The sequence below is a fragment of the Chiloscyllium plagiosum genome, chromosome 19, assembly GCF_004010195.1.
Source record: "Chiloscyllium plagiosum isolate BGI_BamShark_2017 chromosome 19, ASM401019v2, whole genome shotgun sequence".
Taxonomy (NCBI): Eukaryota; Metazoa; Chordata; class Chondrichthyes; order Orectolobiformes; family Hemiscylliidae; genus Chiloscyllium; species Chiloscyllium plagiosum.
In genome coordinates, this window is record NC_057728.1 from 336,918 (window position 1) to 361,763 (window position 24,846).

General features: G+C 42.9%; 1 protein-coding gene across 1 annotated transcript in view; it reads left to right on the forward strand.

The window, feature by feature from the left end:
• Window positions 1–24,846, forward strand: part of kdm5a (lysine (K)-specific demethylase 5A) — a 207,806-nt gene that overhangs the window by 172,235 nt on the left and 10,725 nt on the right. Inside the window, exons 23-25 of the mRNA XM_043708905.1 lie at window positions 11,282–11,833; window positions 15,807–15,950; window positions 20,072–20,234. Coding sequence (XP_043564840.1) covers window positions 11,282–11,833; window positions 15,807–15,950; window positions 20,072–20,234 — 859 coding nt within the window. The remainder of the gene's footprint in view (window positions 1–11,281; window positions 11,834–15,806; window positions 15,951–20,071; window positions 20,235–24,846) is intronic.

Consider the following 24,846-nt stretch of genomic DNA (forward strand, 5'->3'; position numbering starts at 1 on the left):
GGGCTTATGCCCGAAACGTCGATTCTCCTGTTCCCTGGATGCTGCCTGACCTGCTGCACTTTTCCAGCAACACATTTTCAACTTAACATTTTGGCAGGAGAGGGCAGGAAGTCGGTTACTGCAGTAAGGAGGAATGATATCTTGCAATGGTCATCAAATAAGGCTTTGTGGAGAGAACTTAAGAATAAAAAGTGGGCAATCGCATTGTTGGGAGTGTATTGTAGACCCTCAAATAGTCAGCTTGGGTAATTGTGGGGCAGATATGTAGTCAATTCACTAAGGCATGTAAAAATAATGTGGGTAATTATATTAATGGATTTCAACTACCCCAGTATTAAATGGGAGAACTGTAGCACAAAGGGATTGGAGGGGCCAGATTTCTTGAAGTGTATAAAAGAGAGTTTTTCACGTCAACATGTAGATGGTCTGAGAATGGAGCGTGCTGACCTAATTCTCAGGAATGAATCTAGGCAGGTATTTGAGGTGACAGTGGGGAAGCACAGTAGTGATTCTATATGGGTTCATAGAATTCCTACAGTGTGGTACGGCATCCTACCCCTACCCTGTAACCCTGCATTTAGTACGGTCAATCCACCTCACCTGCACATCTTTTCAACTATGGGAGGAAACCGGAGCAACCGGAGGAAATCATGCAGATGCTGGGAGAATGTGCAAACTCCCCAGTCACCTGAGGCCGGAATCGAACCTGGATTCCTGGCGCTGTGGGGTAGCAGGGCTAACCACTGAGCCATCATGCTGCCCTTGCTGTATACTTTACATTTGTTTTGAAAAGGAGAAAGATGGTGTGCAAAAAATTGTTTTGGTTTGGGGTAAGGCAGGTTTTAGTAAAATAAGGCAGCATTTGCAACAGATACAGTACAAAAGAGGCCATTTGGCTACTGAATCTGTACCGCCAAAACTATACTGATATCGACACTAGGCCCACTTTCCCACAGTAGGCCCATAGCCTTGAATGTTATGGCACTTCACATGCTCATAAAAGTACTTCTTAAAGTTTGTGAGGTTTCCTGCCTCAACAACCCTCCCAGACAGCGCATTTCGGACCCTGCCATCCTCTGAGTGGAAAAGTTTTTTTTTTCCTAAAATCTTCGTGAAACTACCTGTTCTTCATTTTGAGGTAATGCCCCATTGTTAACAACCCTCCCAGACAGCGCATTTCGGACCCTGCCATCCTCTGAGTGGAAAAGTTTTTTTTTTCCCTAAAATCTTCGTGAAACTACCTGTTCTTCATTTTGAGGTAATGCCCCATTGTTATTGACCCTTCAACTAAGGGAAAATGTCCACTTTTTATTCATTTTGTCAGTGCCTTTTTATACCTTGATCAAGTCCCCCTTCAACCTTCTCTGCTTCATAGAAAATAACCCAAACTTATCCAGCCTGTCTTCGTAGTTAAAATGCTCCATTCCAGGCAATATCCTGGTGAAGCTCATTTGCACTTCCTTGAATGCAATTACATTATTTTGTACAGTATAGCGACCTGAACTGCACACAGTAGTCCAGCTGTGGCCACCCAAAGTTCTGTACAGCTCCAACAAGGCCTCCCTTCTATAAAAACCAGAGCACAAAAAGGGGTCATTCAGTCCATATTGTTCATGCTGATGCAAATAAACCCAGATGTCCCTTCTAATGCCATATTCTTGCAGATGGCCCAAAGCCCTGCAGGTTTTAGTACTCAAGCTGCAGATCCAGGTACCTACGGAAAGAGTTGAGGGTCCATGCATCCACCGCCAATTCGGGTAGCGAATTCCAGATTCGAATGACTCTCTGTATAAAAATTTTTTCCTCCTATTTGCACATTCTCCCATGTCTGCGAGGGTTTCTCCTGAGTGCTCAGTCCAAAGGTTGGTGGATTGGCAGTGCTAATTTTCCCCGCAATATCTTGGGATGTGGAATCTAGGTGGACGAGCCATAGTAAATATGGGGATAGGTGGCGGGCTCAGGCTGGGTGGGAAATCTTTGGCGGGATGGTACCGATGTGGTGGGCCAAACGGTCTCTTTCTGCACTGTGATTATCAAATTTCCTCTGATCCTTCTGTCACATAGCTTGAATCTATGACCCTTTATTTTTGAACTCTGCCAAGAGAAACAAGTTCCTCCAATCTACTCTATCTATACCCCTCATAATTTTGTATACCTCAACCATGTCGCCCCCTCAGCCTTCTCTGTTCTGAGGAAAACAACCCCAACCTCCACTCTTAGCTACAGTTCTCCATCTCTGGAAGCATTCTTGTAAACCTCTACATTCTTTTCAGCACAATTGCATCATTCCTGTGATGTGGTGATCCAAACTGCATACAGTATTGCAGTTGTGGCCTCACCAGCTTCTTATAGGTCATTCTGCTATAACGTGTGTTTTGTTAACATGAGTTGCTGTAACGCGACTGACAAATTGGGGACACTGTTTCTAAAGTGTGAACTTTTAAAACTTGTGTTGGCTGTTATGTGGTTACACTTTGTGCTGTTTCTAAAATGTGCTTTTTCTATAATGTGGAGTTGCACAATAATGCAACCATTGCACTAGAGGAAACTACAGGTAGTTCTTCTAATTATATCCCTACCTTTGTATTCTTTATCTCTGCCAGTGTAGGAGAGCATTCCTTATGCTGCCTTTATAACCTTATCTACCTCTACTGCTACCTTTTGGGACCTGTGCATCCGATGCCAAAATATCTCACTTTGTCTATGCCATTCAGTATATTCCCATTTATTCTATATTCCCTTTTCCAGTTTGCCCTCCCTAAATACATTACCTAACACTTATCAGAGTTGAACTCCATCTGCCATTTTCCTGCCTACTCCTCCAACCTTTGTTTTGTAGCTTAGAGCTATTGGCCAATAATGTTTCATCTGCAAATCTCCCAGCGGCCACCCCCATATACTCTCAAGTCCAAATGTTTAAGGTATAAAACAACAGCACAGGTCCCACACTGAGCCCTGCTGAACACCACTTGAAACAACTTTCCATTTGTAAGGGCAGTTTTGACTGTTACTCTTTTGTTTCCTGTTACTAAGGCAATTTTGTATTCCATTTGACACATTACCCTGTATTCCAGGGGCATTTTCTTTTGACCAGTCTGCATGTGGGACCTGGCAAATGCTTTGCTGAAATCCATGTAGACAACAATCGCTGCACTACCCTCTTCGATCCTCCTTGTCACTTCCTTAACAAATTCATATGTAAGGCATGACCATCCTGTGCTGACTCTCCCTGTATAGTTTATGCCTTTTCAAGTGACAGTTTATCCAATCTCAGAATTGATTCTAACAACTTGCCCATCACTGAAGTAAGGCTAATTGGCCTATAATTCTTTGACATTTCCTTTTTACCCTTAAACCACAGAATCACATTTGCATTCCTCCAGTCATAGACTCGTAGAGATGTACAGCATGGAAACAAACCTTTCGGTCCAACCTCTCCATGTCGACCAGATATCCCAACCCAATCTAGTCCCACCTGCCAGCACCTGGCCCATATCCCTCCAAACCCTTCCTATTCATATACCCATCCAGATGTCTTTTGAATGTTGCAATTGTACCAGCTTCCACCACTTCCTCTTGCAGCTCATTCCATACACGTATCACCCTCTGTGTGAAAATGTTGCCTCTTAGGTCTCTCTTGTATCTTTCCCCACTCACCCTAAACCTAAGCCCTCTAATTCTGGACTCCCCCACCCCAAGGAAAAGAATTTGCCGATTTACCCTATCCATGCCCCTCATGATTTTATAAACTTCAATAAGGTCACCAGTCAGCCTCCGATGCTCCAGGGAACACAGCCGCAGCCTGTTCAGCCTTTCCCTATAGCTCAAGTCCTCCAACCCTGGCAACATCCTTGTAAATCTTTTCTGAACCCTTTCATAGAACATAGAAGAATACAGTGCAGTACAGGCCCTTCGGCCCTCGATGTTGCGCTGATCCAAGCCCACCTAATCTACACCACCCCACTATCCTCCATATGCCAATGTTTCAAGTTTCACAATATCTTTCCGAAAGGAAGGAGACCAGAATTGCACGCAACATTCCAACAGTATCTAACCAATGTCCTGTACAACCACAACATGACCTCCCAACTCCTGTACTCAATACTCTGACTAATAAAGGAAAAAATACTAAACGCCGCCTTCACTATTCTATCTACGTGTGACTCCATTTTCAAGGAGCTATGAACCTGCACTCCAAGGTCTCTTTGTTCAGCAACAATCCCTCGGACCTTACCATTAAGTGTATAAGTCCTGCTACGATTTGATTTCCCAAAATGCAGCACCTTGCATTTATTAAATTAAACTCCATCTGCTACTTCTCAGCCTATTGGCCCATCTGATCAAGATCCCGTTGCAATCCAAGGTAACCTTCTTTGCTGTCCAATACACCTCCAATTTTGGTATCATCTGCAAACCTTTGAACTATACCTCTTATGCTCACAACTAAATATATCCAATTTATATAAATGACAAAAAGTAGTGGACCCAGCACCGATCCTTGTGGAACTGTACTGGTCATAGGCTTCCAGTCTGGAAAAAACAACCCTCTGTCTTCTACCTTTGAGTCAGTTCTGTATCCAAATGGCTAGTCCTCCCTGTATTCCATGAGATATAACCTTGCTAACCAGTCTCCCATGGGGAACCTTGTCGAATGCCTTACTGAAATCCATTTGATCATGTTTACCGTTCTGCCCTCATCAATCCTTTTTGTTACTTCAGAATTCACTGATGTTGGGAGCAGAGTACAATGTAATGCCTTACTGAAATCCATTTGATCATGTTTACCGTTCTGCCCTCATCAATCCTTTTTGTTACTTCAGAATTCACTGATGTTGGGAGCAGAGTACAATGTAGGTAAGACGTTTGCTGAGTACTGACAGTTTGCCCTTTAGTGAGGGGGAGGTCTGAGGGTGTGGTAAAAACCCAGCAGGGCTGAGTCCTGGTGTGGGGCTGGAGTTGGGAGTGAGGGTGGAGACAGTCTCAACAGTGGGGGTGGGAGGGGTCATGTGACCAATGATGATATCACCAGTCACATGACTGGAGGCATCCCAGAGATGGCGTGGTCGACTGTGTTTGCAGGGGTGGAAGTGATGTCATCAATGGTGGTAGAAGTAGCAATGTTGAGGGGGGGGAGAGTGAGGTGTAACGTCAGCAATGTTTGCGGAAGAGGCGGGGTTGGACGCAGTTTGTAGTTTGGAAGTGACATCATTGGTGACCACGGGGGTGGTGTGTGCTGTGATGGTGGCAGAAGTGACGGCATCAGCACTGGCGGGAGTGACATCATCAACCACGGCATTGGAGGCAAGTGGATTAATAGCGTCCAGAGGAGGTCGCGGATGGGGTCCGGAGTGGTAATGGAGCCCTGGGTTTGGAGCTAAGTGTAAGAGTTTGGTGTACTTCTCCTTTATGTCCGATAGGTTGGAGATAAAGCATTTGTTGAGTGTGTGGATCCTTCTCCGGATGAAGAAGAGCAGAGGTCCTTTGCGGGTCTGGAAGAATGAGGTGGGGCAGGGCTGACTATAGAGAGAGTTAGTGTCGGCACATGGCTGCAAGCGTGGAGCTGAGTATTTGGAAGGAGAACTGTTTGTGGAGGCTCTGGATTTGCTGTAAGTAGTGGTTGTCCTGGTTGGATCCAAATTGAATGTAGTCTGGAGGCCATGGGAGATAAGCCAGTTACGTAGGCAGGCACTGAGGAAGGAGACATAGCTGTAGTAGCGGGATTGTTTCAGGATGTGGTTGAACAGATCCAGGGTGGCAGAGATGACCAGGGTGGTGGAGAAGGTTGCAGGTGGAGAGAGATTCACTGAGATCCTTGCAGAGGGAGGAGGAGGAGGAGAATTTCTTCAAGGTGGGCATCCTTGGAAGTGGTTTTGCAGTATGGTTTGCAGCAACTAAGACACTGTTAGGACTGCAGATGCTAAAGAAATCAGGAGATCTCCAATCTCATAGTCCTCCAACCCCGCACTTCTCAGTTCTATCTCTTGTCAAAAATTCACAGACCCGACTGCCCTTGTCGATCGGTTGTCTCCGCCTGCTCCTGCCCCACTGAACTTATCTCCACTTATCTTGACTTCGTCCTGTCCTCATTGGTCCAGGAACACTCTACATACATTCGTGACACTACTCACACTCTCCTCCACCTCTGTGACTTCCAATTTCCTGGCCTCCAAAACCTCATCTTCACCATTGATATTCAATCTCTCTATACCGGCACCCATCACAAGGAAAGCCTAAAAACTCTGTTTCTTCCTTTCCCACCAACCCATCCAGTCCCCCTCCACCAATACCCTCATTGGATAGGCAGAACTGGTCCTTAACCTCAACAACTTCTCCTTTCAATCCTCACTTCATACAGACTAGAGGGATGGCTATTGGTACCCCTATGGGTCCCAGCTATGCCTGCTTCTTCGTAGGATGTGTAGAATAGTCCCTGTTCCACAGATACACCAGCACCATCCTCCACCTTTTCCTCTGCAACATCTATGGCTGTATCGGTGCTGCCTCGTGCTCCCATGAGGAACTTGAACAGTTCATTCACCACATTAACACCTTCCACCCCAACCTCAAATTCACCTGGTCCATCTTTGACACCTCCCTCCCCTTCCTGGACCTCTGTGCCTCTATCTCCGGATACCAACTACACACCGGCATCTTCTACAAACCCACCGACTCCCACAGCTATCTTGACTATACCACCTCCCACTGCCCCTCCGGACCTCTGTGTCTCTATCTCCGGATACCAACTACACACTGGCATCTTCTACAAACCCACTGACTCCACAGCTATCTTGACTATACCACCTCCCACTGCCCCTCCTGTAAAAACGTGATCCCCTACTCTCAGTACCTCTGCCTCTGCCATACCTGCTGTCAGGATGAGCAATTCTACTCCAATTCATCCAAGATGTCCACTTACTTCAGGGATTGTAATTTTCCCTCCCCAGTGGTCAACGATGCTCTCAATCGCGCCTCCTTCATTTCCCACACTTCTGCTCTCGAACCCCCCCATCCCAACCCCAATGAAGATAGAATCCTCACATTCCATCTCATCACTCTCCAAATCCAGCACGTCGTGTTCTGCCACTTTCGCCACCTACAGTCAGACCCCACCATCAAAAATATATTTCTCTCCCCACCCTGTCTAAGTTCAGTAGGGACCATTCCCTTTGTGATTCCCTTGTTAGATCCACACTCCCCACCATCCCCCTCTTCACTCCTGGTACCTTCTCCTGCCGCTGTAAGAGGCGCAAAACCTGCACCCCACCCCCACTCCCCTCACCTGTCCAAAGCCCTAAGGAATCATTTCAAATCAGGCAGAGATTTACTTGTACATTCTCCAACCTCATCTGTTGTATCTCTCACTGGGGTCTCCTCTATATCAGAGAGACCGAGGGCAAATTTGCGGAATTCTTCTGGATATCTGGTCTGTAAGCACAAACCAACCCCACCTTCCTGTGGTCATCCACGAATACTCTCTCCGCCCCCTCGCTCCCCTGAGGACGGGACTTATCCATTCTGGACCTCCCCCACTGCCTACACAAGGCCACCCGCAAACTGGAGGAGGAACATCTCATCTTCCGCCTCGGGAGCCTACGACCACACAGCATGAACATTGAATTCATCAGTTTCCAATCTCCGCTGTACCCCAAGCCAGATCCAGTCCTCCAACTCCGATTCGCCCTCTTGACCTGACCTATCTGTTCATCTTCCTTTCCACCTATCCATTCCACTCTTCGTACTAACCTATCACTATCATCTCCTACCTTAGCCCACCAATGGCCTACTTTTCCCTTATCCCCATCCCTCTTCTCCCATTTATCTTTCAACCCCTTTCCCCCTCCCCAGTCCTGGAGAAGGGTCCTGACCGAAACGTTGACTCTCTCGTTCCTCGGATGCTGCCTGGCCTGCTGTGCCTTTTCCAGCAACGCATTTTATTAACTCAGTACTTTCACAAATATCACCGTCATCAATGATGGAATAACCTAGGATATCAGTGTAAAAGGTAAGGCTGAAACATTCATAACACTCTTCAAACCGAAGTGTCAATTGGATGTTCTATTGTGGCCTCTTCCAGTGGGCCCCAGCATCATAGATACCAGTCTTCAGCCAATTCGATTCACTCCGTGTGATATCTAGATTAAGTTGAAGGCACTGAATAGTGCAAAGGCTATGGATCCTGACAATGTTGTAGCAATGGTACTGAAGGCTTGTGCTCCAAAACATACCGATCCCTTGCTAACCAGCACAAGGTTTCCTTACCCATGTTTAACCTGAAACAATGAGACTTCAGAGGGCCTGGAGTCAATGTTCAGGACTCCCAGGGGAACTACCTCCCAACTGTATAGCTCTTCTAGCACAGTTACAACACTGGCATCTACCCTACAGTGTGGAAAAACTGCCCAGGTATGTCCTATGCAGGTCATTTTAGTATAGTGTGCGTTTCATCAATGCAAATTGGCTATAACGCGATTGACAAATTGTGGGTGCTATTTGGCTAACACAGACTTTCTCCTGAATGACCGTAGCGATTTTCTATTTACATATATCTTTTACAGCGCAATTTTTTCTGACTGTTTTCCATAGTGTGATTTTCTATAGCACAGGGTTTCAGAAGAAAGCAATGGTTGCATTATAGCAGAATGATCTGTATGCAAAAAGCAGGACAAATCCAACCCAGCCAGTTACCACCCCATCAATCTACTCTCGCTCAACAGTGATAAAAGGTGTCACCTGCAGTGCTATCAAGCAGCACCTGCTCAGTGACACACAATTTGGGTTCATCCAGGGCTATGCATCTCCTAACTAGGTTCAAACATGGGCAAAGGAATGGAGTTCAGAGTTGAGACAGGAATGACAGTCCTTGACATCAAGGCTGAATTTGACAGTGTGGGGATTCAAGGAGCCCTAGCAAAACTAGCTTTGATGTCTACTCCAGGGAGTAGACATGCTGCTGGTTGGAGTCATACCTGGCACACAGGAAGATGGTTGTGGTTGTGTGGAGATCTGTCATCTCAGCTGCAGGACATCACTGCTGGAGTTCCTCCGGATAGTGAGCTAGGCCCAAACTTTGTTAGCTGCTTCATCAATGACCTTCCCTCCACTGTATAAGTCAGAAGTGGGGATGTTTGCTGATGATGTTGCAACGTTCAGCACCATTTGTGACTTCTTAAATATTGAAGCAGATCATTTTCAAAAGCGTCAAAATTTGGACAATATCCAGGCGCGGGCTGAGATGTGGCAAGTGACATTCACACCAAGCAAATGCCAGGCAGGAACCATCTTCAATAAAAGACAATCTAACCACTGCCCCTTGACATTCAGTGGTGTTACCATCATGGAATTTCCCCGCTGTCAATATTAGTGGGGTTACCATTGACCAGTAACTGAACTAGACTCAACACATAAACACAGCAGTGACAAGAGCAGATCAGAGGCTAGGAATACTGCAATGAGTGACTCACTTCCTAACCCTCCAAAGCCTGTTCACCGTCTAGGAGAAAATGAGGCCTGCAGATCTGCTGTCCACCATCTGCAAGGCACCAGTCAGGAGTGTCATAGAATACTCCCCACTTGTCTGGATGGGTGCAGCTCCAACAACATTCAATCTTGACACCATCCAGGACAAAGCAGCTCACTTGATTGGCACCACATCCACTCCCTCCACTACTGAAACTCAGTGAGGTACACTGCAGAAATTCACCAAAGTTCCTCAGACAATACCTTCTAAACCCACAACCACTTTCATCTGGAAAAACAAGGCAGCAGGGGCATGGGGGCAACTCTATCTGCAAGTTCCTGTGCAAGCCTCTCACCATCCTGACTTTTAAATACATTGCAATTCCTTCACTGTTGCTGGGTCAGAATCCTAGACTTCCCTTCCTCATGGCATTGTCGGTCAACGTGCAGTAGGTGTAATGCAGCAGTTCAAGAAGGCAGTTCACCCCCTTCTCAAAAGCTATAAATGATGGCCAGTTAGCAATGTTGACATCCCATAAATGAATAAAAGAATATTACCATTGGTAATGCCTCTGTCTCAGAGTCAAATTGCCAACCATTCTGCACTCTGCTTTAATGCATTATAAATGATGCTTTACCTCTTGAATTGATATTTGTGCAAATTGTTCTGATAATGAAAAGTCTCACCAAAATGTGCATTTTGACATTAGTTCCACAGTGTTTCTTATTCTGGTGTTAACTGGCTCTCCTACTTCCTTTTCATCATTTATTTTCTTCACTAATATTACTTCCTGGCTAATCCTTCTACTAAATTGACAAACCACGTGGCAAGGGCCTGGTTCTGTTCAGGTGCAGTCCATTCATCCTGTGTAGGTATAACACCCCAGAAGGACCCTTGTGACCCAGTGGTAGTGTCCCCACGCATGAACTCATTGACTTGGGTTCAAGTCTCACCTACTACAGAAGTTTGAAATAACATCTCTGAACAGGTTGATTAGAAAAATAGGTGAAATTTTTAAAAAAAATGTATGATTCGTCTTTGTGGTGCAGTGATAGAATCCCTGTCTGTGGGCAATGGAGGTATGGTTTCAAATCCAACTTGCTCCAGATGGTGTAATGATATCTCTGAAAGAAGTGGAGGAGGCTGGTACAATTGCAACATTTAAGAGGCATTTGGATGGGTATATGAATAGGAAAGGTTTGGAGGGATATAGGCCTGGGTGCTGGCAGGTGGGACTAGATTGGGTTGGGATATCTGGCCGGTATGGACGGGTTGGACCGAAGGGTCTGTTTCCATGCAGTACATCTCTGACTCTACGAAAAAATCTACATCTTCCCAAAACTGGTCCAGATATTGATGTATTTAATTGTGTTTTTGTGAAAATGTGTAATTATGTTTTGAAAACTAGCCCATTCTTGCCAGACTGAGGACTGCATAAAACAGTGGCAGCAAATAATTATAACCCCTACCATAGATTTACTCAGTTCACCTTTCTTAACAAAATTTACAGATGGCCAAATTATGATTATTCCCTTAACACTTTTGTTAAAATTCAGACTATATACTCGAGTCGTGTTCATTTATTCTGAACCCTGTAGTGAATATAACAGCAAGGTTGATTGTTTTTAACTCGTATGTTATTATAATTTTGGATATTTTCAAAACTGGGGAAGTTTTCACTGATCATTTGGTCATTTCCTGTTACTCGGTGAAACTTAATTTTTAACTCTTAATAAAATTGCAGATATCACTATTCATGTCCTGTCTGTACTGATAAGTTGTGTGCCAGATATGTTTTTACATATTTCTTTTGACATTCTTCAGATTGCAGGCTTCCGTGCAATGGAGCAAAAGGAATGTGAAGCTATGCATTCTTTGAGAGCAGCAAACCTGGCTAAAATGGCAATGGTGGATCGCATTGAAGAAATCAAGTTCTGCGTGTGTCGCAAAATAGCCAGTGGTTTTATGTTACAGTGTGAACTTTGTAAAGACTGGTTTCACAGCACTTGTGTTCCTCTACCCAAAACTGGTACACAAAAAAAAGGACTGGCCTGGCAAACTAAGGAGGTGAAATTCTTGTGCCCATTGTGCATGCGCTCTCGAAGGCCACGTCTTGAGACCATTCTTTCACTGCTCGTTTCCCTTCAGAAGCTTCCAGTTCGTTTACCAGAAGGAGATGCCTTGCAGTGTCTGACAGAGAGAGCAATGAGCTGGCAGGATCGGGCCAGGCAAGCCCTGGCCACAGATGAGCTCTCTTCTGCACTTGCAAAGCTGTCTGTACTAAGCCAGCGCATGGTGGAACAGGCAGCAAGGGAGAAAACAGAGAAAATAATAAGTGCTGAGCTGCAGAAGGCAGCAGCCAATCCAGACTTGCAGGTAATAAAAAAAAATACAAGCGCCAGGGTATTGAAATGACCAAAAGACTATAAGATACAGGAGCCGAAGTAAGCCAATTGGCCTATTGAGTCTACTCCAAATTCAGTGAGATCATGGCTGATCTGATGACTCTCAACTCCATTTTTCTTGCCTTTTCTCAACCCTTAATTCTCTCAATGATTTAAACTGTGTTTATCAAACCTCGAATGTACTGAAAGACTCAGCCTTGGCAGCCCTCTGCATTAAAGAATTATACAGATTAGCACAGAAAAAGAATTCTTACTCAACTCTGTTTTAAATAGGTGACCCATTTGTCTGATATTAGCTTCCTTGTACTAGACTCTCCCACAAAAGGAAACCATCCTTCTGCACCTAAGTACTCTGAGAACATGGTCTTCTCTCATTCTTCTAAACTCCACAGAGTACAAGCCCAACTTATTCAGTTTCTCCTCTTAACAAAATGTTTCCTTCCTGGGGATTGGCCAATGTTGTAATTGTACCACTTCCTCAGGTAACTTGTTCCATATACCCGCCATTCTCTGCATGAAAAAGTTACCCTTCAGTTCCTTTTTAAATCTTTCCTGTCTCACCTGAAACCTGTACCCTCTAATTTTGGACTCCCTCACCCTAGGAAAAAGACTTCAGCTTTTCACAGTATCCATGCCCCTCATGATTTTATAAACCTCTATAAGGGCACGCCTCAGCTTCTGATGTTCCGGGGGGAAAGAAACTCTGCAAATTCCACCCCTCTCTATAGCTCACACTCTCCAGTCTGGGCAACAACTCTCCAGTCCGGGCAACATTCTTGTAAATCTTTTCTGCACCCTTTCAAGTTTAACAACGTCCTTTTTACAGTAGATAGACCAAAATTATATGCAGTATTCTAAAATTGGCCTCACCAATGACAACATGACATCCCAACTCCTTTACTCAATGGGCTGACCAATGTGGACAAGCATACTAAATGCCACCTTCACCACCCTGTCTACCTGTGACACCACTTTTAAGGAGCTATGCACCTGCACCTCTAGTTCTCCTGTTCAACAACACTCCCCAGGGCCCTAGCATTAACTGTATAAGATCTGCTCCAGTTTGCCTTGCCAAAATGCAGTACCTCTCATTCGGTTAAATTAAACTCCATCTGCCACTCCATGGCCCGTTGGCCAATCTGATCAAGCTGCCATTGTACTCTGAGATAACCACTTTTGCTGTCCCTTACACCATCTATTTTGTTGTCATCTGCAAGTATACTAACCATGCCTCCAACATTCACATTTATATACAGAATGAAAAACAGATGGATCCAGCCGTGATCCGTGAGGCATACTGCTGGTCTCAGGCTACCAGTCTACCACCACCGTCTTTCTCCTTCCTTCAAACCAATTTTGTGTCCAGTTGGCTAGCTCCCCCGGATCCCATGTGATCTAACCTTACTAACTAGTCTACCAAGTGGAATTTTGTTGAATGGTTTGCTGTAGTACACAAAGACAATGTTTACTGCTTTGTCTTCATCAATCTTCTTTGTCACCTCTTCAAATAAAACCTCAAATCAAGTTATTGAGGCATGATTTCCCACCCACAAAGCTATATTGACTGTCTCTAATCAATATTTACCTTTCCAAATGCATGTAAATCCCTTCCTTCAAAGTCCCCTCCAACAACCTGGCCACTACTGACAAAAGGCTCACCAGCTTATCATCCCCTGGCTTTCCTTACAGCCATTTCTTAAATAATGGCACCACATTAGCCAACTTCCAGTCTTCCAGCACCTCACCCGCGGCTATCGATACAAATATCCCAGCAAAAAAATAAGAAAATTACGGGATATCAAACAATTACCAGTTTGCACCAACATGCTAAAGCGTAAGAGCAGAAAAAAACCATTGAGTCTGCTCCACCCTTCATAGTGTCACAGAGAGGTATAGCAGAGAAACAGACCCTTTGGTCCAACTCCCCCATGCCGACTAGATGTCCTTAATTAATCTAGTCCCATTTGCCAGCACTTGAACCGTATCCCTCTAACCCTTCGTATTCATATACCCATCCAGATATCTTTTAAATGTTGTAATTGTACCAGCCTCTGCCGCTTCCTCTGGAAGCTCATTCCATACACACACCGCCCTCTGCGTGCAAAAGTTGCCCCTTAAATCCTTTTTAAATCTTTCCCCTTTCACCCTAAACCTATGTCACCCAAAGACCTTGTCTACTCACCTTATCCATGCCTTTTATCAACCACTGTAAGGTCACCCCTCAGCCTCCAACTCTCTAGGCAAAACAGCTCCAGCTTATTCAGCCCCTCTCTATAGCTCAAACAATCCAGCGCTGGCAAAATCCATTCAATAAAATCATGGCAATCTGATAATCCTCAATGCCTTTGCTGCCTTTTCCTTTGTTATATTATTTCCCAATCTCATTCTCTAAGGGCCTTATGTTCACTTTGGCCTCTGTCTTCGTTTTTAATCTCACTGTCAGTCCATTTTTGCATTACTTGAAAATTTGCCCTCAGTTTATTTCCTCAGCCTTTGTAATTATTTTTTGGGACGTGTAAAACATTCCAAATCCTCTGGTTTACCATTAATCTTTGCCACATTGTATGCCTTTTATTTCAGTTTGACACTATCCTTAACTTCCTTAGTCATAGTGGGTTTATTCCCTTCCTATGAGTCCTCCTTCATCGTTATCATCCTTCATCGCTGCAATGTTTTAATTTTTGTGAGTCATGAACTATTTTTTTAAATATTTGTCTTTGTTCCATGATCTCCACTAAGGTTAATGTCCAGAAATGTGGGCAAAATAAATGGGTCATTTTCTAAGGGGAAGGTGGCGAAGAGTCAGGTACTTAAAATACTTACAAAAATTATATGAAATCGTTTGCACTTTCTCATGCACCTTCTGTCTCATGTTTCCTCGTTTCCTTTTCCACTTTGAACTCTTAATATTCATCCTGATTCTCCCTTATTTATCTGTCAGGAGCAACAGTTCTCTTGCAAAGTTGTACCTTTACAAAGCTTCCTACCAAATATCCATACTGTCGCCAAGAAAACCTATTTCTGTCCCTTTGGTAACGATTGACTTGACTTCTTCGCTAATTTGTGTGCTGCTGAAACTTTCATTTTTTGCAAGCGTTATCGCAAGATTTCGTTATTTCAATAAACTACTAGCCTGCTTCCATAGTTTTATGCTGTGGGGAATCATTCAAAACTCTATCCCAATCTTAACTCATAAAATCCCATTCACTTATCTCTCCTGTGCAACTTGACCTAGATGCAAACATACCAATGAGGAACCAAAATATGCCATTTGTTCCTTTTATCGCAACTGGGCTACTCAATGAGATCATGGCTGATCTGTTCTGAATTCCACATTCTGTTGTAAACCTCAGATTCCTATTAGGAATCTATCACTGTCTCTCAAAATATTTATTGACCCTGACTGCTGAGCCAAAGAGTGCTAAAGTGGCATAACCACTTGAGGGGTTTAAAAAAAACACCTCATTTCAGTCCTTCAAGGTGAACCTCTAATTCGTTAAGCAAATCTTCTGATTTTGGAATGGCTCACAAGAAAGGAAAGTCTTGATTTTTAAAATTCTCGTTCTTAGTTTTATTTTCTATTGCCTGTTCCTTTCTGATTCTCTGTAATCTTCTCCGGCCATACAGCCTACCCCTACTCCAAACCACACAGGATATTTATGTATTACCAATTCTGGTTTACTATTTCCACCATTGATGACTCTGCTTTTGCCTGCCGAAGCAGGGGGAGTTCAGGAATTTCCCCTCTAAATCATTCTCCTCTCAACAGATTTTTCCCCTTTTAAGGTCTGCTTACAGCCTCCCTTTTAGTTGAAGCTTTAGGCTGTCTTCCCTTATAGCTCCTTATTTGGCATATTGTCACATTTTGTTTAGCATTGATATCTAAACCAGATGATATTGTAAGGAATTATCTGACAGAGGATTTGGTCTTATTCTCTTCCCAGGAACATTTACAGAGTGTCCAACAATCTGCCTTCAGCAGGAGCATGGGGAGTTTGGCAAACTCACCAAGAAAATCTATTGAATTGGATGAGGAGGAAACCGACTCAGATGATGATATCAGGGATGCGTATCGCTACGAGAGAAAAGTAAGTCTGTTTTGGGGGTGGAATTGCTGAAGGCCTGTGTGTAGATTATGTCTGTTGCTGCCTCTGAGGAATACTGAGCTGACTGAGTTCAGGTGAATCCTGCATTTCAACCAGAAAAATTGGAGGCAATCATCGCTAATTGTGGAATCTGAGTAGTATCAGCAAAAGGGGCTTTGATGCTGTTTGGAAGATTTGGGCTTTTGTCCTCCTATCCTTTACTCACTTGTTAGACTGATGTAATGTCTATTGAAATAAGTAGCTCTTTTCCACCATTATAATTTCGATAACTATATCCTGGTACATCTCAGAACAGCGTGAGGCCATTCTACCAACCGAGATTATGCCAGCTTTCTCTTAGAGCGAGTCCAGTCAATCTCATCCCCTTTCTGTCCCCAGAGCTCTGCAAGTTTATTTTGCCTCTAGTGTCCAACCAACTTAGTACTGAAAGTGTTGAATGTCTCCGCTTCTACCCCCACAGGTGATAAATTCATTGTTGTTATCATTTGCTGTATTTTTTAAAAACAAATCCACTATCTTTAAAATTATTAGAACACTTTCCTGTTTAAACTCCCTGAAAATAAATTAAAATTATTTGGTGAAACAGAGAATGATAAAGGAGATTTAGAAACAGGTTAGACACATTCTTATGAGGAGAATTGTGTTCTGAGGAAGGGTCACTCGACCCAAAATGTTAACTCTGATTTCTCTCCACATATGCTGCCAGACCCACTGAGCTTTCCAGCAAGTTGTTTTTGTTTCTTACGAGGAGATTCGCAGGGTACTCGTAGTTCAAGTTCCCAGCAAAATTAAGCATACAATGATTTTAAATGAAACAAAAATGGGAGACTAATTTATACATCAGATCCCAGCATAACCAAAAATAATTAAATTCCACAGGTGAGGTAAGTGTGTGGCAACAAGGAGCCCTACAAAAACTAGAGTCAGTGGTGATGGAATAAAGGTTTAATTTTGTGGGAAGGTGATGGCTCAGTGGTATTATCACTAGACTATTAATCCAGACACTCTGATAATGTCCCTGGTTGACTCCCATTATGGCAAATGGTGGCACTTGAATTCAATAAAGAAATTCTGTCATTAAAAGTCTATTGATGCCCATGAAACTATTGCTGGTTGTCAGGAAAAACCCATCTGGTTCATTCACGTCCTTTTGGAAACTGCTGCCCTTGGTCTAGGCAATTATGATTGGGCTGTAAATGATTGTCTTCACCAGTATGCCCAAAACTTGTGAATTAAGAAAATGTTTTTTAAAGTTCTTAATCGTAAGCCATTATTGCTGCCTGTCTGGTGGTTACAATCCTTTGGCCCTCTACAAAGTTCCCTGTAAGCTGCAAGGCTGCCTGCGTATGTACCCGCTCCAAATTTCCATGCACAGCAATTGGCATTGGCATTGACTTTTGGTTACAGAAATCGCTACCACTCACAAACCTCGAAAGCCAGCACAGCCAAAAAGAGAACTAGAGGGTACGCTGGTCCTCAACATGCCTTCTTACTAAAGGAAGTGAGTTTTTTAACTCCTCTGGGAAAATAACCTCCAAGAATTTCACCTGCTTAATGCTCACTTCCAAATGTCAAAATTAATTTGCTTTTCAAATTAAGTATAGGTTTGCTCTGGCTGTTTCCTTAAATTCCAGAACCTTTGCCAATATTCCTCAGGCACTAATTCCAAGTGAATATGATTTCTCTGCAGCATTATAATTCTGACAGTGAGGCATAAATTTCCTGTGCTTTACCTGTTAACAGCCTGTAGAAGCAATATCCTCTTTTGCATAATTCATATTTCTAGCCATTTTGTTAAATGACATGAGGAATGCCTCCACGTCTTTTTTTCTTGAACTTTGGTAGGACTTGTGTAAATTTAAGCATTTCCTTAGTAGACTTCAAATTTTGAGTCTAGTTCTTCCCAATGCATCAGCCTGTGTTATTTCCTATTTAACCTGTATCATTTTAAGCTTCTGTTTGCTGTCTTAGGGTATCATTTCCACTCTTTTCTTTTCCATTGCCAGTTGCCTTTCCTTGTCTTTTTCTGCCATCTCTAGTTTTCTTTACCCATGTTAAAGCTGCATTTTAGTCTACATTCAAAAAGATGAAATTTGTTTAGAGAATGCGACCCAGCAGAAACCAAGGATTGATGAGGGCAGAACGGTGGATGTGATCTATATGGACTTCAGTAAGGTGTTCGACAATGTTCCCCATGGGAGACTGGTTAGCCAGCTTAGATGTCATGGAATACAGGGAGAACTAGCCATTTGGATACAGAACTGGCTTAAAGGTAGAAGACGGAGGGTAGTGGTGGAGGGTTTTTCAGACTGGAGGCCTGTGACCAATGGAATGTCAGAAGGATCTGTGCCGAATCCATTATTTTTCGTCATTTATATAAATGATTTTGATGTGAGCATAAGTTTGCAGATGACACCAAAATTGAAGGTGTAGTGGACAGTGAAGAAGGTTACCTTAGCTTACAACAGGATCTTGATCAGATGGGCCAGTGGGCTGAGGAGTGGCAGACGGAGTTTAATTCAGATAAATGCGAGATGCTGCATTTTGGGAAAGCAAATCTTAACAGGACCTATACACCGAATGATAAGGTCCAAGGGAGTGTTGCAAAACAGAGACCTTGGAGTGCAGGTTCATAGCTCCTTGAAAGTAGAGTCGTATGTAGATAGGATAGTAAAGAAGGCATTTGGTATGCTTTCCTTTATTAGTCAGAGTATTGAGTATCAGAGTCGGGAGGTCAGGTTGCTGCTGTACTGGCCGTTGGTTAGGCCACCTTTGGAATAGTGCATGCAGTTCTGGTCTCCTTCCTATCGAAAGGATGTTCTGAAACCTGAAAGGGTTCAGAAAAGATTTACAAGGATGTTGCCAGGGTTGGTGGATTTGAGGTTTCAGGAGAGGCTGAATAGGCTGGGGCTGTTTTTCCTGCAGTGTCAGAGGCTGAGGGGTAACCTTTATAGAGGTTTACAAAATCATGAGGGACATGGATAGGATAAATAGACAAAGTCTTTTCCCTGGGATGGGGGAGTCCAGATCTAGAGGGCATAGGTTTACGGTGAGGGCGGAAAGGTATAAAAGAGACCTAAGGGACATCTTTTCACGGTGCGTGTATGGAATGATCTGCCAAAGGAAATGGTGGAGGCTCGTACAATTGCAACATTTAAAAGGCATCTGGATGGGTATATGAATAGGAAGGGTTTAGTGGGATGTGGGCCAAGTGCTGGCAAATGGGACTGGATTAGTTTGGGATATCTAGTCAGCATGGACGAGTTGGACTGAACGGTTTGTTTCGGAGCTGTACATCTCTATGACTCTGTGAATGTATATCACTTGCAGCATGTGTAAATCAGCATGATGTTAGTGAAGTTGTTGGCACACATATAAGATTTTTCAGTAAATACAGCAATCATTAAAGTTGGGTCACAGTTTTACAAGAAAAACAAACTAAGCAATAGGCTTTATTTTAACAGACAGAATTAAAAAGTAGAGAATTAAGTTTAGACTGAAATTATTTAGTTCACACCTAGTGTACTGTGTGTAGTTCTGGACACCATATTATAAATGGGATATTGAGGCAGTATGGAGGGTGTCAAAATTTACAAGGATGACAAGAAACTTTGTTTCCCCAGTGAGGGAGTGGAAGTCCCACATGGAAGTGAATAGGAGGAAGCTGGAGAGGCCTATAGGTGAGAAGGAAATTGAGGATCGTAATGATGGATTTTAATGAGGGGAGTTGGGAGTTGGCACAAGTAGGGCAGAAACATTGACATGGATTGTTTTGGCTGAATGGTCTGTTTGTGTCATATTTCCAGTGTAATCCTATGAAATCCATGTTTTCGGAAAACTCCTTTCAAAATTATTCATTGTCAATACACCCTCCACTGTTCTTCCCCCTTATGCTCAATTTATTCTTACTTTGTTTTTAAGGATCAAAACAGACAATTCATGATCTTTGTTTAAATCCAATATTGAGGTCTTATCATATGATATGGTGTCCAATACATTTTGCCCAAATAGGCTGTGAGTTAGTCTTGTGTAAAAAAAAAAGTTTAATGTATATTTGTGTAGAGTATTGATCTCAAACTATTACAGTTTTCTTTGTTTCCCAGGATGGTGCAAGCAGTGTCTCATCAGGTAGCTTGGAACCAAATCTCTTCTGCGATGAAGAAATTCCAATCAAAGCAGAGGAGGTGGTGTCACATGTATGGCCAGCAACACCGTCTTTCTGTGCTGAACATGCTTACTCTTCAGCATCAAAATCTTTCTCACAAGGTCAGTCTGGTTTCTAACATAATGTTGTTTGTGTATCTGCTGGTCTGGCAGCATCCTCTTAGAATCACAGACTTCTATGATGCATATGGTGGCCATTCAACCCATTGTGTCTGTACCGGCTCCCCAAAGAGCTATCCAGCTAGTCCCATTCTCCAGCCTTATCTTCGTAACCCTCTAAATTCATCACTTTCAAATACATATCCAACTCTCTTTGAAATCTCATGGAATCTGCATCCAGCACTCTCCCAGGCAGCACATTCTTAGGGCACGGTGTAATATTTGTTTCTTATTTTTCTACTGTTATGCTAAAAAGACTGTAGTGCTTATTTATTTATTTATCTATTTCTGTAACTCAAACTTTGTACCTCGGTACTTTATATCTATGATGGTGCCATGTGCGGCGACATTGTATAATTTTCACTGTCCTCTTATACCCTGTACTTGAGTACAGGCAACATTAAAATCTAAATCTAAAATTGTTTACCTGTTGGTCTGACAGTATCTTCTAATACAACTATTTAATGTGTACATGTTGGTCTGGCAGTACCGAGGTGCAGAAATCATATTCCTTTTGTCGTTCTGCGAAATATGACTGATATGCAACATAACTTCATACACCCACCACCATATTCTTGAATATTTCTTGATGGCAAGCACCTTATTGTTCCCTGATTTAAAATTTTACAATTGGTTGAGCATCAGTAGCTATTTACAAAAAAGTTCTGAACTTATACTGCGCTTAGAACACAGAAATATTCCCTAATTTTGCTCCTGAATTGTCTGCCTTAAAGACTATGCCTTAGCTATCCAGGTTTTCTCTATCCTCTCTTGGTCATTCTGTCTTTCCCATAAATCTCCAATCAAATCACCCATCACCCCTTAACCAGCACTAATGTGTGAAAACCTATCTTGTAACTCTGATAAACTGAAGCTCTGCTCCCAAGGCCAAGGTATCTTTCCTGAAATGTGGTGCCCAGATAATCCACAATAAATCAGCACCTCGTTATATATGAAATGTTGAGTACACTTCTACCACCATCCAGGCAGCATGTTCAAAATAATATAAACTAGCGTAAAATGAAATACTGTTCCCCTTTCCTCCCTCCTTTCCACCCTGCCACTTGCTACTTCATGTTAATTTAAGTAGTCTTTGATAGTTGTTCCTTCTGCCAGTAAAATGGTTTCTCTTAATCTATTTCAAGTCCCTCATGATTTTGAACACCTTTATCACATCTCCCTTGAATCTCTGTCTCTCCAAGGGGAACAATCTCAGTTTCTCAAGTTCCTTAATTTCCTCATCTATAGTACCATTTTAATGTAACTCCCGAGATCTTGATTTCCATTCTTGTTGCCCAAAGGTTGGATGTAATCCTTCAGTGGAGCTGCAATCAGTGATTTGAGGTTTATGATAATTTATTTTCTTTTGTATTTTATACATCTATTCATAAACTTAAGATCGTTTTTAAACAGCTTTCTCAACCTGTCCTTCCATTTTCCAATATTTTTGTAGATGTGCTTCTATTTCTGCAGCTCCTTGGTTTATTTAGTTTATTATCGCTGTCTTCATTTTTCCTTTTAAAATTAATCAATTCACATGTTTCTACATTAAATTCTATCTGCCATGTATCTGCTAATTTCATCAGTCCATGCCTTCATAAATCTGCTGTCTTTCTTACACTTCATTATATTTATGTATCATTGGCAAAGTTTGAAATTATGCTATGGATCCCAAAGTCTAAGTTATTTATGTACATTAGAAAGAGCAGTTGTCACAGACCAGATAACTAGCGTGCACCAAATCCTTTTCCTGCAGTCTAAAATATAATTGTTCACTGCTGCTTTTTGCTTCTGTCACTTAGCTAATTGTGTATCCAAACAGCCAGTGTCCTTTTCAAGCCCCTTCCCAGCAAAACTATAATACTTCTATCATTGTTTCCTACTGGTAGCGCTGAGATTTTTGTGTATTCATGCTTGGAGGATTGGCTAACTGATGGAAACCAGTTGGCACAAGTTGGTCATTTTCACTTTGGCAACTGTAACTAGTCACTCGGATCAGTGCTGGTTCCTTAGTGTTTCTGAACTATGCAAATGACTTGGACAAAGGCAACAACTACGTTATAGCCAAATTTGATGATACACAGATAAGTAGGACAGCAAGTGGCCACAGTCTGGAAATAATAGAGAAGTTGTTCTTATCAGCAACAGAGCAAGGATAGTCAGCAGTACGACTCGGAGTACTATTTGGGATCCACTTGGGCCTCACCTCATTACAGCTTTGGTTCAAACATACAAAGGAGCTGAACTCCAGAGGTGAATATGACTGCTCTTGACATTTCATATTTGATGGAATATAGCATAACGGAGCTGTAGCAAAGCGTAAGTCAGGGGTAATCTTGAAGAGAAAAATCTCGACTGATTGGAGTCCTACTTAGCACAGTCAAAGCTGGTTGTAATTGTTGGTTTTCACTTGTTTAGATTAGATTAGATTACTTAGTGTGGAAACCGGCCCTTCGGCCCAACAAGTCCACACCGACCCTCCGAAGAGCAACCCACTCAGACCCATTCCCCTACATCTACCACTACGGGCAATTTAGCATGGCCAATTCACCTAACCTGCACATTTTTGGATTGTGGGAGGAAACCGGAGAACCCGGAGGAAACCCACGCAGACACGGGGAAAATGTGCAAACTCCACACAGACAGTTGCCTGAGGCAGGAATTGAACCCAGGTCTCTGGCTCTGTGAGGCAGCAGTGCCAACCACTCTGCCATCGTGCTGCCCACTGCCATCGTGCTGCCCACTTTGCCACTTGCCAATTGGTGATCAATTGTTTCAGTTCCAGAATGTGTCTGCAGCAGTACCTCAGTGTAGTGATCTCGGCTGAAAAACTTTCAGCTACTTCTTCCATAACCTTCCCTCCATCACGGGTGGATCAGGACAGATTGCTGGTGAGCATCACTCCCAGAAATTTGATGCTCTTGACTATCTGCACCTCAGCACCGTTGATGCAGACAGGCTTCCTGAAGTCTCCTTTGATTTGCTGACATTGATGGAGACAATTCCAAAGCATCTGGATACATCACAGCACAGTATGGCAACTGCTCTTCATTGACGAATCCCACAGATGCTTTCTATGGTGCATCTGTAAAGATTGGTAAGTGTCTTTATGATCATGCCGAATTTCATTAGCCTCCTGAAGCATTATTGTGCTTTCTTAACCATTGTGTCATCATGGGTGGATCAGGACAGATTGTTGGTGATCATCACTCCCAGAAATTTGACGCTCTCGACTATCTGCACCTCAGCACCATTGATGCAGACAGGCTTTTTGAAGTCTCCTTTGATTTGCTGACATTGATGGAGACATTGTTGTTTTTACACCATACCTCTTAGCACTCAATCTCTTTTTTGTACTTAGTCTCATTGTTGTTTGACCGACAACAGTGGTGTTATCGGCAAATTTGTAAATGGAGTTGGGGCAGAATTTGGCTATACAGTCATGAATACATAATGAGTACGGTAGGAGGCTGAATGTGCAGCCTTGCAGGGCACTGGTGTTGAGTATTATTATGGAGGAGATATTTATGGCTTTTCTTGCAGCAAGTAATCAGTTAAGCTAACAATGTTCTATTTTATTGCAAGGGGAATTAAATGTATGAGTAGTGAAGTTATTCTTCAGTTATACGAGGCATTTGTGAGACTGCGTTTGGGGGACTGTGTACAGTACTGGTCACTGTACTTACAGCAGAATGTTGATGCATTAGAAAATGTTCAGAGAAGGTTTACTGGGCGTGATAATACCTGCAATGAGTGGATTGACTACGAGAAAAGACTAAACAGACTAGGTCTGTATCGTCTGGTGTTTAGAATAGTCAGAGGGGACTTAATTGAAAGGGATAAGATTCTGGGGGGACTTGGGTGGAAAAGATGTTTTCTCATGAATCTAGAACTAGTGGTCATAGATTAAAAATATGCATGAAGAATTCCTGCATATTCCCGAAACGTCGAATCTCCTGTTCCCTGGATGCTGCCTGACCTGCTGTGCTGTTCCAGCAATAAAGTTTCAATTTTGATCTCCAGCATCTGCAGACCTCACTTTCTCCTCCATTAAAAATATGCAGTCAGCCATTTAAGACCGAGATATGGAAACATTTCTTTCTTTGAGGGTTGTGTATATTTGAAATTCCCTTCTTCAACAGACAGTGGATGCAGAATATTTAAATGATTTTAAGGCCCGTGGTAAGTATCATCTTGATACAAGGGGATGAGAGATTATCGGGATACACAGGAATATAGAGCAGATCAACCATGATCTTATTGCACGGTGGTGGGCCCCCTCTTGTTCCTTGTTTGTATGTTCACATTATTTCAATGTTATTCACATGTTGTCATGCACCCACTTTAGAATTGTACTCTAGTTTTTTTCTTTGAGGAGAAAGTGAGGTCTGCAGATGCTGGAGATCAGAGCGGAAAATGTGTTGCTGGAAAAGCGCAGCAGGTCAGGCAGCATCCAGGGAACAGGAGAATCGACATTTCGGGCATAAGCCCTTCTTCAGGAATGAGGAAAGTTTGTCCAGCAGGCTAAGATCAAAGGTAGGGAGGAGGGACTTGG